Source organism: Meriones unguiculatus, chromosome 12 (assembly GCF_030254825.1).
Source record: "Meriones unguiculatus strain TT.TT164.6M chromosome 12, Bangor_MerUng_6.1, whole genome shotgun sequence".
Taxonomy (NCBI): domain Eukaryota; kingdom Metazoa; phylum Chordata; class Mammalia; order Rodentia; family Muridae; genus Meriones; species Meriones unguiculatus.
The window spans coordinates 32,792,279-32,808,389 of NC_083360.1; the positions used below are offsets into that span (position 1 = coordinate 32,792,279).

The 16,111-nt window shown below is 39.8% G+C and overlaps 1 protein-coding gene across 1 annotated transcript in view; it reads right to left on the bottom strand.

Moving 5' to 3' along the window:
* Positions 1–16,111, bottom strand: part of Hormad2 (HORMA domain containing 2) — an 87,473-nt gene that overhangs the window by 53,119 nt on the left and 18,243 nt on the right. The window contains exons 7-9 of the mRNA XM_021652512.2: positions 11,588–11,655; positions 8,304–8,455; positions 7,888–8,141 (exon numbers count right to left, since the gene is read on the bottom strand). Coding sequence (XP_021508187.1) covers positions 7,888–8,141; positions 8,304–8,455; positions 11,588–11,655 — 474 coding nt within the window. The remainder of the gene's footprint in view (positions 1–7,887; positions 8,142–8,303; positions 8,456–11,587; positions 11,656–16,111) is intronic.

Consider the following 16,111-nt stretch of genomic DNA (forward strand, 5'->3'; position numbering starts at 1 on the left):
ACCTCCAAACAGATGCTGAGACTCAAAACCACACACATTGGGTGATGTGGAGGGAGTCTTGTGGAAAAGTGGGAGAAAAGAGAAAAGGCTCTAGAGATGACAGGAGCTCCACACAAAGACCAACAGAGCCAACAAACCAGGACCCAGAGGGGCTGGCTGAGACTGAAGCATCTTCCAAGGCCCAGGCACAAACTGGGCCTAGGTCCCCTACAAAGATGTAGCAGACAGGCAGCTTAGGCTTCATGTGGGTCCGCTAGAAAGGGAAGTGGGAGCTGAATCAGACACGATCTCACTTGCTGCCTTTTTGATCACTTCCCCCTGGTGGGACGCCTTTCCTGGCCACACAGAAAGAGGACATACTCAGTCCTGGTGCAAACTGATGAGCTGGGATGGATGGGAAAGGGAACTCCCCTTTCCTGAGGAAAAAGGGAAAGGTGAGAGGGGAGGAAGGGAAGGTAGAACTGGGAGGGGAGGAGGGATGGGGTACAACAAGGATACAAACTGAATTTTAAAAAAAATATTTTTAAAAAAATCCTTTCAGGTTGTGAATATAGTTGTGATAGAACATAAGCCTAGCATGCACAAGGCCTGGAGTCAATTCTTACCACCAAAACTAACCAAAGAGTTCTATTCAGCCAAAATCAAATTACAATTTAGAAAACTACTGTTTCTGTAGATACTTCCTTTTCTTCCCTATCTCTGCTCACAGCTGCTATTTTCATATACTGTATCTTTATGCCCCTCGAAACTACATAAACATTACTATCTGAAGTATCTGAGAATGATAATTACCATCTTAGTACCTTCACTCTGTGGCACTCTGAAAGACAGAGTGGATAGTAGAGAGACTCAGTCGGGATCTGTAGGTGTCGCTCAACAAGAAAGCCTCACACAGCCTGAGTCAGCAGTCTTGATGGGGCCAAGCCTGAGAAGGATTTCAAAGCAAGGCCCACTGAAGCACTATTCAAACGGATGTGAGTGACAAGGAGAGAACAGAGGTTGAACATCTTGGGCAGGTAGTTTGGAAGAGTGATAGTGCCACAGATAATGAGCATGAGAGGAAAATGTTGTTTGGTATGAAGTTGAAATTCCATTTAAAGAGTAAGATGAGGAACCTATAGGGAATTAATTGACAAGACTATGAGGACCCTGTAGGTACTGTGCTGGTTTGAATCAGAATGGCTCCCATGGGTTCATATATTTGAATGCTTAGTCATCAGGGAGTGGCAGTATTTGAAAGGATTAGAAGAAGTAGGAGGTATTGCCTTGTTGAAAAAGTTGTTCAAAGCCACTGCAGGTTGGCTTTGAAGCTTCAAAAGCCCATGCCAAGGCCACAGTCCAAGCTCGGTGCCTATATATCAGGATGTAGCTCTCAGCAACTGTTCCAGTGCCTGCCTGCTTGCCTCCATACCACCTGTCAAGATGATAATGGACTTCACCTCCGAAACTACAAGCAAGTCTCCAATTAAATGGTCATGGTGTCTCTTCACAGTGACTAAGACAGGTGTGCAGGTCTGTACATTGATGGGACTATGAGGAACCTGTACGTACACAAGGCTATCTCTATACTGAAAGGACTATGAGGAACCTGTAGGCGTGCAGGGCTATGTACTGACGGGACTATGAGGGACCTGTAGGTGAGCACGTCTGTATGGTGATGAAAAGATCAATGTGAAGTCAGGGAGAAGACAAAGATAAAATAAACCATGAGCTAAATAAAAAACAGAAGCAATAGATGTGAGCAGTACACTCAAAACCTAACTTTTTGAAAAGACTGATAAAAATACCGGTTTGGGGCACTAATAATAATAATAACAATGAGACTCAAATAAACAGCACCAGATAGAAACAGAAGGAGATATGGCTATTTAAAACATCTTTAAAAAAAGAAAAGAGAGAGAGACAACTATGTTGTAGATGTAAGCGTGTTTTACCCAAAACAAGGTGTGGGATGTGGGACTGACGCAGATGGTCCACAGCAGCGATGTATTTGCCTCATGCAAGCTCTGAGAGGGGCTCTTTGCCAGCAGCAGATAGTTTAAATCTGAGGACTCTGGGGAGAGGATAAAGGCCAGAGCCTAGAAAGAGAGAAAGGGAGCTTCAAGAAAGAAGGTTGCTTATTCTCCCCCCACCCCCACTGCTAATGGTTGCTGTTGATACAGCTGGATGAGAAGAAGCTGGAGATACCCTGAAGCTAGGACTGGACTTGCTACAAGGAAGCCTAGGACCCGAACCAGCAGGAAGTAGCTATAGAGACCTATGACCCCTCTTCCCATTAGCTTTCTCTCTCCTACCCAGTGTTAGGGTGTTGGAAGGGACCAAGTGGAAAAGAGAGAAAGAGATATTAGAAAGCATAAACAAAATAGATTTTAAAAGCATGCCAACACAACTACAAAAACATAATAGATTTCGAAATTGTAAACTTCATAAATAATTCCACATCAAAATATAAGTCTAGCTGAAAGTGACTGAGAAAAAGGCCAGGTATTCGTATGTTCATGCACATAGGTGTAGATATATAATATTTGTATATAAACATTTGCGGTGGCTTTGGTTTTTGTCCCCCTCCACTCCTATGCCAGTACTGGAGCAAACTGAGGCCGGTGCCTTATGTGTGCTCAGCACGAATGACACCCTAACCCAATAAAAAAAAAAAACAAAAAAAGAAAAGAAAACTTCTTTCTCTGTAGTTCCTGCTCCCTCCCTTCTATAGAAAAATATAGAGGGTGTCTCTGTAAACTCTGGAGTAAACAAGTATTTTTTAAAAGCATTTACTCCCTCCTCCCCCACCGTGTGTGTGTGTGTGTGTGTGTGTGTGTGTGTGTGTGTGTGTGTGTGTATAGTGCCCAAAAAGCCCAAAAGAGGGTGCTGGATCTCTAAATGTCCTAAACAAACTTTTTTTTCTTTTTCTTTTTTCTTTCTTTTCTTTTTTTTTTACCTTTTCCAGAACTGACGACCGAACCCAGAGCCTTGCATTTACTAGGCAAGTGCTCTACCACTAAGCTAAATCCCCAACCCTCTAAACAAACATTTCTTAAGCAGTATTCTAAACTGCTGAATGTAGCTTAAAGGCTAACAAAACTGGATTCTTTTCAAATTAAGAACGTCTGTTCAAAATTTGGTAATATAGATTACTGACCTGCACACTTTCCTTTACCCTGACTCATTTCTTTACTTTACTTGGATTACTGATTCAACAGAAGCCAAGAACGTAATTTCATAGCACCAAATGTCATTCAATTGTATCTTGTGCACTTTATTGTAATTAATGGAGAACAGTGGTCAAGAAATAGTTTTTATCTTTTAAAAAAGATCTGTTCATAAAACATCTCCACAAAGCAGTGAAAAGGAAATGTATGAAGTTAAAAAGATAGTACTACACATGTGTTTTGGCAAATTACTTCTATGTATCTGTATCTGTATCTGTATCTGTATCTGTATCTGTATCTGTATCTGTAGAGTTCCCACACATTAGCAAGTCAGACAACTGTGCTTCCTACTATTCAGTGGGAAAATGAAAACTAAAGCCATAACATACCATGGCACACTCACCAGAACGCTTATCACTAAACAAGGTGAAATACGCTCAGCATATAATATATACCTGAAAAAAATGACAGAAATTGCCAGAGTGGATGAAGACATGAAGCAGCTGCAGCTGTATGAAAGAATTCAACTTGGCAAAGTGCTCTGGAAACTGTTTTGTAGTAGCTATCAAAGCACATACCTGTTGCAGGATATTTGATCACACTGTGAATCCCCAGATTGTGTTGTTTACTGGAAAAACAATAGTTGTGGTGTGGCTCAGCCCTTGCACACGACTTTAATCCAAGACATGGCTAAATAAAGTCAACCACAGGTCAAGAGGCGTAACTAGCAACCAGCTAACAGGGAATGAACATAAGAAAGAAAAAAAAAAAACATAGAGAATAAGATGAAGGCAGGAGGACAAATGAGAGATGCATAGGAATTAGAAGGGAAAGACATTCAGTTTGGGGTTTTTTGAGACTGTATGGGGAAGAAGGCTGGTTTTTCCTTTTGGGATGTCAGCTGAGGAGGAAGGTCAGGTAGGTGCTTTTTCTGCCTCTCTGCAAGGCTTTTACCCCAGCACCGGGCTCCTGAGTCTTTAATGGTAAATTGAACATTTGAGATTTTTATTAAAAACAAACACATACCCTTTGACATAGCAGTTCCACTCCTATCAATCTGATTCTGACTACTACTGTGTATTTGACTGAGCTCTATGTTCTACAGTATCAGAAGGACTAGTCCTACTAACCCCAAGTTGCAGCATATCCAAATATATCCCAGCAATAGAATGAACAAATGCATGCTAACAGAAGAAAGGATGGCAATGTTCCTGTTAGCTGATATAAAAACTCAGGTTAAAACAGTGTTTCCAAGCAGCTGGTCCTATCCCACTTCTTGATCTGAATTGATGCTTTTGTCAGATTAGTCAGGAAGGCCAGCACATGTTGAGACAAGAATCCAGGAAGCACAACTTAAGGAGGTGCTCACTCTTGACGCTTGAAGTCTTTCGTCTTCCCTGGGCATCTTGCTCATGTTGGTGAGCATACCTGCCTTCATAGGCGTCTTGCTTGCCTCACCCATGTCCCAACCCTACTGTTCAGTTAGTGTGTATTTTCTGAGCCATATATTTTTCTGCATGTATATAATACTTAGACATAAATCCATTAGGGGGTCTGATCTACCTCATACCATAAATGAAATAAACATTAAAACCTAGATATGTGGGATTACTATTAATCACCTTAAGTAGAGGATTTCTTAAGAACACAAGAAGAAAAGATCAGACTGTATTAAATGAACAGCTTTTGTTTACCAGAAGGCCTCTTAAAGTAAGAAGACGGGAGGTAGCAGTGCAGCACTTGGGAGGCAGAGCTAGGCAGATCTCTATGAGTTCAAGGTCAGCCTGGTTTACAGAGCAAGTTCCAGGACAGCCAGGGCTACACACAGAACACAGAGAAACCCTGTCTCAAAAAAAAAAAAAAAAAAAAAAAAAAGAAGAAGAAGACAAGCCATAAATATAAATTAAGTAAAGAATGATTATTAGAATATATTTCTTTTAATTATGTGCATGTGTGTGCGTGTGCGTGTGTGTGTGTGTGTGTGTGTGTGTGTGTGTGTGTGTGCTTGTGTGTATGCGCACATGAGTACAGGTGCACTCAGAGGCCAGGCAATTGGTCTCTCTGAAGCTAGAGTTACAGGCAGTTGTGAGCCATCTGACGTGAGAGCTGGGATCTGAATTCAGGTACTCAGGAAGAACAGTATACACTGCTAGGCACTGAACTATTTCTCCAGTCCCCAGAATATTTTTCTATCAATGAAGAAATGTAACTCAATGCAGCAGAAAACTAGAATGACTAATGAAAAGATGTTCAAGCATCAGCAATAAAAAAATTGCTAAAATTATGAGGTGTTAGCATATCAAGCAGACCACAGAAAACAAACTCTGGCAAAATAAGTTTACAGTAATACAGGATCTCTCTTCCACTGTTGGATATAACATTTTGGATTACTATTTTGTATTTTCTAACAAAATTGAAAATGTGCAAACCTGTGGTGGTTTAAATAAAAATGGCCCCATAGGCTCACATATTTGATGCTTCATCATCAGGGAATGGCACTATTTCAGAAGAAGAATTAGGAAGTGTGGCTCTGTTGGAAGAAGTGCATTATGAGGGTGGCCTTTGAGGTTTCAAAAGCTCATGCCAAGCCCAGAGTCCTCTCTACCTACAGATAAGAATGTAGCTGTCAGCTACTGTTCAGTGTTTGCCTGCCTGCCTGCCTGCCACCATGTTCCCCGACATGATGATAATGGACTAACCTTCTAGAAAGGTTAAGCAAGCCCCACCTAAATACTTTCTTTTATAAGCTGTCTCTTCAGAGGCATGTCATGGTGTCTCTTCACAGCAATAGAACAGTGACTAAGACAAAGCCTAAGACTAGTATATTCCCTATAGACACTCCTTTGCAAGTGTACTAATAAGTGTGCATAGATGGGATACAAAGTGAATAAGCTATAATTAATAAAAGTTAAATTAAATTTAAAAAATATGTGTGCATAGAAATGTGGCACATAGCTTAATCCCAGCACTCAGGATACAGAGGCAGAGGCAAGTGGAGCTTTCTCAATTCTAGGCCAGCCAGACTGCCACATCTCGGCAAGAGATACCTTGCTCTAGTACATGAGAGGCTGAAGCATGTCCCCGTAGACCCTGGGACACTTGATCAGGAACCTGTGTTTGGGCAACACAGATTGTCTCAAAAAAAAAAAAAAAAAAAAAACAGGGGCCAATCTGAGTTTAACACACTTAGGTTCCAGCACTAGAGAGGCAGAAGCAGGAAGATTTCCCTAAGCTCTAGGCCAGCCTGATCTACAGAGCAGGCTCGGACCAATCAGGGCTGTACAGACTGTCTCAGTAACAGCAGAATAAACAACAACAACAAAAACAAACAAATAGAGCAGGACACAGCAGTGGAAATGCAGGTATACACAACAACGATATCACATTTTGACAATCAAACAAAGTACAGAAATCACAGAGCACTTGAGAATGATTCATCTACACATGTTTACACAGACTAAGATTCTAGAGATGGGAGATTACAATGAAGAACTTTCAGAGCTTTTCAGAAAACTTCTCTCTCTCTCTCTTTTTTTGTTTTAAGCAATAGAGGTAAAGGTTCCATGTATCTATATGTGTGTGAATGTGCATATGAATATGAATACTTTCTATGAAGAGAAACAATAGAAATATTTAGTGGGAAAACGTCAGTAGGACTTAACTTATTCACTTCTCTCAAATAATTGGATCACAAGAGAATAGCATCAATTTTATCACAAAGTTCAGATCCTTATAAATACAGTTTCCTCTGTCAGGCTGGCCTGCTTATGTTTATTTGACAAAAGAGAAAGACAATCTATTTTTCTTTTCCTTTTGGTTTTCTGAACATGGTCCCAGATAGTCCAGGTTAACCTCAAAAATATTATGTAACAGAGGCTGATCATGAACTTCTGTTATTCCTGCAGTTGCCCTTAAGGCTGGAGACATGTACAAGCATGCCTGCCTTTTTTATTAATAAACTAATTATAATTATAATATAAAGGGTATGCACATATGTGGGTGTGTGCATATGAGTACAGGTGCAGAGCTGACTCTACAGCCCCCAAAGTAGGAGTTTTAGGGAATTTTTAAATAGAATCCCTTCCCAATACACAGCCTGAAAATGTTTTTGTTTCACAATCCTTTACCTACAATGTCAGCACACACAGCAAATATTATTATCCAGATAACTGCCAGGTCATGGAATGGGCCTTCCTATAGCAAAAGAGGGCCTTAGCAAGTCCTCAGCTTTAAGTCTCTGCAGAAACAAGCAAAGTCAAGGGCTCTAAGCTCAGCCCTCCCCAGTGATCAAACCACAATGCTTGTCATGGATGTTGGTATCATTTTTTTTTTTCTGATTCAGGTTAATCTGTTAAATTTTTCTTCCCTAACCCCCTCATGACCAGTTATTATAGTAATCAGAATTATGAATACTTCTATGGAGTATGAACATGTAAGATACTTAGAATTTTTTAAATACTAAAAATGTTACTTGCATATGAAAAACTATAAATATATAGCTATCTTTAATAAAATAAAACAGACTGTTTTTTTTTTCTTATTGCTAGACAATCTCTTACAACAACATATATTTCCTTCTAGGAGACTGTACTTTTAGATGTCAGAGGCGGGCTTGTTTCAGTTTTCACACCTGGCATGCTCCACTGCACTCTGTTACTGTGACATGACCTGAACACAAACTGAAAATGTCACCCATGTTTAAGTGAAGCAATGAAGGGTCACTAAAACTTGGCCTTACTTGACTGCCACAGGCCTCTTCTTCCTCATCACAGTCTAGGCCCTGATGGGCTATCTCAGTAGTGCTGTTCTCCTGAACAGCACTGTTCTCCCCATCAAGCAATCTGGTGGCATCGGTGGTGACTTTTACTTTCATGCTGTGAAAGCCAGAGGAAACTGAACCCACTCGAAGGCTCAGAGGCTCCCCATCAAACAGCAGTAACTGTGAGTTCATCCCCTCTCTAAAACCAGGGGGTTGGTAATCTTGTGGCGTCACTGCAGAAGGGACAAAAATATTACAAATTATGTTTCAATGGAGTAAGTGACATTGACACTTCATATCTAGTAACAAACATCTTTCAGATGCCTATAAATCCTTCTTACACACAACATCACTTGAGCACTTAAGAAGGAATTTGACCAAAGGTCTCTACCTACCTGAGTTATAATAATGGAGCTTCATAGTAAGTATAACATCATCAGGAAGGGGTTCAAGGCTCTGCATCAGTGTATACAATTGACGGATCAGTAGGGAACAGGCTTTCTTAACATTTTCACTGTTTGTCCCGCTTTCAAAGCTTGCACTACTGCTACAGTCATAAAAAATGGCACTTCTCAATCATATATTAGTCACAATACACTCCAAAACAATACAACTTTTGGCTTCATCATCTAATAAATTAAACATCAGAACATTTTGTAGATAATTTTTAGGAGGTAACTTAAAGGAATGATAATACTTTCTTCAATGCATATGCAAAGGATTTCTGAATATCAAACACCCCTAAAACATTTTAAATATCAGTTTTAAATTTTGGCTTTCAAATAACCACATCATATTACTGAGAACAACGGATTTGTAATTAGGTGACATGGCATCTAATATCAGCTGTACTGTTAGCCAGCTGAATGACCTCGGTCAAGTCATTTGCACGCATTCTAGGTCAGTTAGCCCATTTGTGAGATAAGCTTATGGATATTTCAGCAGCTCTCCAAGCATGAAATCAGTCACTAGCTCTATGCTTATCTACCATCTGATTGTCTCTCAAAGAAATCACCTCCTCACTCTTACATGGATCACTAAAGCATCTATTCTTCTGGCTTTCTTTTTTTTTTGTCTACACTGAAAGACATGCTATAGCCAAATTAATACTCCCAATAGGAGTGCCTGTTTATGTCACCTTCTTGCATAACACTCTTCTATTACATCTATCTTCTATGATATCTGTATCTTTACATCACTCTTGTATTATATCACCTTTAAATAAAATATGAGGAATGGTGTACATACGAGTGTTTTCTCACCCCTCCTCTCCCCTGCAGCTACTACCCAATTTCTTTCAACCACATGCATTTGAAGCTGTTCTGTGCTTTCTGTCTCTTCCTGATGCTCCTGTAGTGCCTACCTTGCTCACGTGCCATTTCTTCAAGGAAGTCTTCCTACTGTACTCTGCACCTTCCCCCTCAGAAGAATTATTTGTCCCCATATAGACTACAAATGGCTAAATCCTTCATCTCCACAGCTAGGGTTTAGTCTCTAGCTACCCAATAAATATTTGCTGCATTAATAAATGAATGAAAGAGTTGGGCTAATTATCTTCTAATTCAAAATCTTCCTTATTTCTCTCCCAAATTTTCTTTCCAACTAGCAATTAGTCTCACATTTGAGTGTCTTCAGTGACAAGCTACAATAGCAATATATTTGCAGTACCTTGAACAGTGTCACTCAGCACTGAAAAATAATAATCCCAACTAATTAAACTATTAGGCCTTTCTCTGACTTTTGGAGGAAGTTAGAAATCACAAAGTAAACAAACATATATTAAGTGGATATTTTAGCCTCTCTATCAAATTCCAACAACTTAAAGGTTGTCTACCAGGACTTTTAAACAGCCAAGATAAAGGAGTGTAGACATGTAGCTCATGGGGTCCCAGGAAACATCAGGCAATAATATCTAGGACCCTCATTTAAACCATCTTTCTAGAAATTTATACTGCATGTTATCTTCTTAATACTTTAAAAATTCACCCATGTGCTTTACTGTTTACTTTTTGGCATATGTGTCTCTAAAACAAAACAAAAGATCAATCTGGTTGTCAAGAATATGTATCTGAAGTTTGGGGGAGTAAGGGCAACTGTTTATGTGGGGAAAATGTGTGCAACATGTCATATCAGCTGGGCTTTGTAGAGCACAACCTTGCCTATACTTTAAATTCACGGTCAGCCTGAGCCATATGAGATACTGCCTCCAAGAGAAAGGCTGTACACCCTGTAAAATAGTATGTAACTAACTAATTAATTGTGGCTAATATTTTAAATTTTCTTTTTGAACCTAGCTTTTCTTCTTATATCCGAGTAGCTTTTGCAAAAGTATAATTAAGGAAATGAGCTCTGGAAAGAAATCCTCAAGTTTCTCAGGGGAACTACAGAAAAGGCAGCATTTTGCCAAATTTCTTTTCAGAATTGTTCCCTTCAGGATATCTATCTCCCCTATTTGAAGACTTTTATTAACAGTCTTTTTTATAACATCTGTGTCATCTACTTCTATTCCATTTCATCAGCACTCCTGGGTTCTCTAGACCTGTTTGTTGGCTAATCTGAAACCAAAAGCTTCTGAGAGAAGAATGTTGCTCGTTAACAAAAATCCTCATATGCACTAGGGTCTCCTTTGGCTCTTTGACCCATTACTGTATCTAAAAACATGGATTCTAAGACTTGACAGGGTTAGGAGGTGGTGGCACACACCTTTAAGCCAGCACTCAAAGGTAGAGGTAGGTAGATCTCTGAGTTTGAGGCTAGCCTAGTCAACAGAGCAAAGTTCCAGGACAGCCAGGGCTACCCAGAGAAACCCTGTCTCAAAAAAACAAAACAAAACAACAACAACAAAAGACTTAATAGGAAAATACAGTGCATATGAGTTTTCCCATATAATGACACACATAGAAAATGATATGTCTACATGTAGGGATAAACAGATAACAGGGGTTTCATTTCTCTGAGGCTCAGTCTGCCTGTGTTGATGATGGAAAGGACCAACATCTTTGAATGCCAGCAGAGCCACTGGATTAATAGCTAGGGACAGTCATATGGGTTCTTTATCTACCATCATGTTGTTAGCCTTATTAATATTTTTTAATAAAATCAATTTTTTCAAGACTTATTATTACTCTTGGTTATCTGTAGGTGTGTGTCTGCATGTGGATCTGTGCACATGAGTACAGGTATCCTCAGGAGCACCATTCCCCTGGAAATGAAGTTAGAGCTGTAAGCCACCTGATGTAGGCACTTGAAATTGAACTCAAGTCCTCTGGAAGAGTGCTTTCTTAACCACTAAGCCATCTCTCCAGACCCTTTATTAGTATTATTTTAAGTGCCATGACATCCACCATTGCCTCTACTTTCACCAGTTTAATCTATGGACTTCAGACCTTAAAACAATTATTGTAATTTCTACTCATAATAGTGAATTTTTAAACTGGGTATGGTGGCACAGGCCTTTAATCCCAGCACTCAAGGAGGCAGGGGCTGGATCGCTGTGAGTTCCAGGCTAGCTACATAGAAAAACCCTGTCTCAAAAAACCAAACCAGAGAGAGAGAGAGAGAGAGAGAGAGAGAGAGAGAAAATGAGAAAAAGATATCAGACTTTCTGCTGGCCATATAGAAGCTTATATTTACTTCACTCCTATACATTTCTCATGTCCATTAAACAATTATATTCTACCTGTCAAAGTCCATAGTGGTGCCCTTTCTTGTATATTTGAATTTGAATTGGTATATCTCAGTCACTTTCTAGAAAAACCAAAGAGAACAGAGAAAGAAGTTAATTTTTAAACAGAACCAGATTTTCACCTCATAAAAAGGAACATTTTATTGACTATATCCTATGCTTCCTCTGTATGTTTGTCTCAGAGCATTACTTTACCAAGGAGCAATGCTTCCAGGCATCATAACTTAATTTCTCTCCTCTCAGATAAAAAAAAGTTAGGCAGCAAATATTTTGCTTAAGTGTTACTAGTTGAGGAGTCACTCATTCATGTAATGAATGTCCTATCAAATATCTACTTTGGGCTAGAAACTGGAGTCACATTGGTGAACAAGGCAAAAAAGGACTTTTTTCTTTTCTTTTTTTTTTAACATAGACTCTACAGCACTAGATAGTAAACGAAGAAAATAAAATAATTTCAGACAGAATTGGTGGCATGAACAATATAAAGGAGGTGATGTGGAACAGAGTACATAATGAAGAGAAAGAAGAGCTAGTTAGATTTAGAGGGTCAGGAAAGACTTGCCTGAAGATGTGGCATTTTGACATGAGCCTCAAGAAGGGTCAGTCTTATACAGACCTATGAGACATTGACTCAGACAGAACAGTAATGAAAAAGCTCTGAATTGAGAATGGATGCATTTTTCAGAATAAAATAAAAATTAACTAGCTGGAAATAAGAGATGGGGAACCTTGTTGATGGTAATAAGGATTCTGGATTTTATTCTAAGCTCATCAAACCTATTGAAGGCTTAAACAGATCAGTGCTATGCGGACTTTAAAGTTCTCTTTGTATACTTTAAGAATATAGTGTATTGGTTTGAATAAGAATGACCCTCACAGGTTCATTTATTTGAGTGCTTAGTCACCAGGAAGGGAGCAGAACTATTTGAAAGGATTAGAAGGATCAGGAGTTGTAGCTTCGTTGGAGGAAGTGTGGCAGTAATGATACCAAGCCCAGTGACTTGTCTGTCTACCCAATCCCCTCTTGGCCTACAGGTCAGAATGTAGCTATTAGATACTGATCCAGTGCCTGCCTGTGTGCTGGCATGCTCATCGTTATTATGACAGAGTAAAACTCTCAAACTGTAAGCAAGCCCCAATTGGATGCTATTTCTTATTAGAGTTGCGTTGGTCATGGTGTCTCTTCACAGCAAAAGAACAGTGACTAAGACAGACAGGGAAGGCCCAGGTATGGTAGTGCATGCCTTTAATCCTAGCACCTCAGAGGCAAAAGAAGAGAGATTTCCGTGTGTTTGGAAATCACATGGTCAACACAGCAGTCTGTTCCAGGACATCCAGGGCTATGTAGAGAAACCTTGTCTCAAAAACAAAAAAACAAAAAAACAACAACAACAAAAAAAAGGATGAATACAGACAGACAGGGAAGCCGTAAGAACAGCTAGAAAGCCACTGTGGTAATTTAGGGAAGAAGTATGTGAATGGCAACAGAAATCTTCAAATTGGAAAAGGAACTAGGGTCTATGGCATCAAGTCTTGTTTCCTGCACTATAAACTATTACTGCTATCTGTTCTCATCACTGTTAAGAATGTGATAGAATATGGGGGGGGAATTTCTCATAAAAAGCATACTCAAAATAGTTCTCTTCAGGATGGTGACATGGCTCAGAGGGGTAAAAGTGCTTACATTGCAAGCGTGATGACCCAGGTTTTATCCCAGGGACCCACAATACAAGAACAACTGACTCCTGAAAGTTGCCCTCTGATCTCCATACACACCTGCACACACACACACAAGCATGCACACATGTACATGCACTAGTGCGCACACATAAATATAATAAAAGGTAATTAAAAATACTTCTGATTAAAAATAAATGTTTTGCCCAGTTAGGTTATACAGTTTGTAGACAGAGCTGAAGGTGCTAAAGGCAGCTACAGTGCGAGTTGAAATCAGAACACAGAATAGGATCCTCATTCATCTGACAGTATGGAAACGATGATGTTAGACTGACCCAAAATAGTTCTGGTGTTCCTGTTCTCATCTCAAAGCTCTGCTGAGCCTATACTTTAGCATACAACTTAATCACAGGTGATCGGGTCCTGGGAAATTAGCTAATACTGCCTCACCCTAAGGAGACTGATTGTAATGAGTTAATTTTAAAAGAGAATTGCCTATTTGAAAAATCAAACCAAGCCCAGAAGGCTGCTTTGTGAATACAATAGAAGAGATGGGTCAGATTAGAGGTGGCTGCAGGTGCCTAAAAGCAACAGGTTCACTCCAGATGGGCTAGATACACAGTGTCCTCTCTTAGCCAGTGCTAAGTATGATTGTCCTGTCAAGCAAACAATGCCTATTCTTCTTGCCTGCCTGTGTTTGTAGTTAACTCTAGCCTCTTAATCCTATGAGAAAGTGTTTTGTAAATAAAAGAGATCTTTAATTGGTTGGTAATGTTTTATTATTTGATTCCTAAACCTATTGTTTTACTGTTGAGATATGTAACTGTTTTACAAAAGATGTTAATGCTGGGAGTGGACAAGATGGCTCAGGTTAAGACCACTTATTACTCTTACAGGGGGGTTGGGTTCAAATTCCCAGCACCTGTATCAGGAGGCTTAAAGCTGCCTGGAAGTGCAATGGCGGGGATCTTACCCCCACTTCTGGATTCTAAGGGCACTGCTCACATGTGATGCACATAGTCAGTGGACACAAATCACACAAATTTAAAGAATCATTATTTAAAAGTGTTAATCCTTGATAACGCCACACATGTTCAATGTTCAGATTTTGTCTCACTCCTCATTCCAATCCACTGCAGACTTCTCAGGTCTGTCTCCAGAGTGAATCACAAATATGTCTGGTCTTTACTCTCTGTTCTCTAACCAAGGGTTTATCAAAATACAAATCAGCAGGTTCAGATTACACATGCTAGCATTCCCAGCTACTCAGTAAGTGGAGACAGGAAATCACAGTTTAAAGCTAGCCTGAGTATCATACTGAGATGCCCATCTCAAAGTAATGTGAAAGAAAGGCAAGGGTCAGGGGAGGAACTAGGCAAGATCTGAGTTCAGTTCCTAGGACTATAATAAACATTTCAAATACGAACCAGGCTGTGTCACTCCTTTCTCCAAACCTCTCTCCACTGGCTTCTCACTGTCCTTACAATAAAATCTAGGATACCCTTCTCATTTGTCCTTTACTTACCTCTCTGCCATTCCTCCACCCCACTCCCTTTTTTTTCTTTTCACTTAAGAGCCAGTCTCAGAATATCTTTTCTCTCTATGAACACTTCCCGTCTTAGGGTCTCAGTGAGTCTACATTCTGGCTCGTGCTGTCAACACTCTCATGTAGGTGTTACTGTCCTCATTACTGATGAAGCTAGGATGTTGTAGAGCTCTGATCTGATTCTCGAACCTGGCATCTTAACTCCACTGCTGTTCTGCCTGACACATACTGGTGCTTTTCACAGATCTGGAAAAGCTGGCTCTTGACTATTCCATCTCAGCTCCAACAGTAGTACAGCAGGGATGTCCTAATGGCTTTGTCAATCTAAAGCAGCTATCTAAGACCTCCTTCTGTGATTTTTACCTCAGCACTGACCAGCACAACATCTCTGTAAACTTTCCTCATGGCATTACTACCTTAAACTACTTTTACTAATTTCTATTTGCTTATTGTTTATCCTTCCTCAGGTGGATACAAGCTTCTGGGTAGAGATTTGGTCTGTCCCATTTATGTCTGTGAACAGTGCTAAGTACCAAAAGAAGAAGAAGAAAAAAGGAACACAATTGGAGTTCATCTGCAAGTAGAGTTTCATCTTAGAAGGATTTACTCTTGACACGGGGTCTTTCTATGTTGTGCAACCAGCCTGAAACTCATGATCCTCCTGCCTCAGTCTCCCAGTGCTGCAATTAGAGGTATGTGCCACCAGACACATGAAGGAGCTTTTAAAAAACAGTCTCTAAACACATACTGTTCAGTTCCTGAAACAGACAGTTAAAACTTTGCGTTGATCACCTCCAATAGGTACAAAGGACTAGACAGTGAACAGTAAGATTGCTACTCACAAAACTCATACATGTAATTCTTTTGTTGTTGTTTGTTTTTTCAAAACAGGGTTTCACTGTGTAATCCTGGATGTCCTGGAACTTGCTCTGTAGACCAAGCCAGCCTCAAACTCAGAGAGATTTGCCTACCTCTGCCTCCTGAGTGCTAGGATTAAAGGCAAGCGCCACCACTGCCCAGCTTATACATGGAATTCTTAATGCTTTATTGTAAATTAAGATATATTTGCCTTACATGCCTCTCACATGTCATGATTTGACTCAAGCCTTTGTCACAGTTTGTGCTTGAAGAAAAGCTCTTTGTCACTTTTCGTTACTTTAGCTCTCAAGTTATCTCTTTCAAGACAGCAATCAGAACAAAACTGTAAGTGCAAATGTACCACAATTGTGGGCATGTCTCCTAATTCTGTTAGCTTCTGAATGAGAAAAATGCATTTGGATTTAAGTTATGGTTCA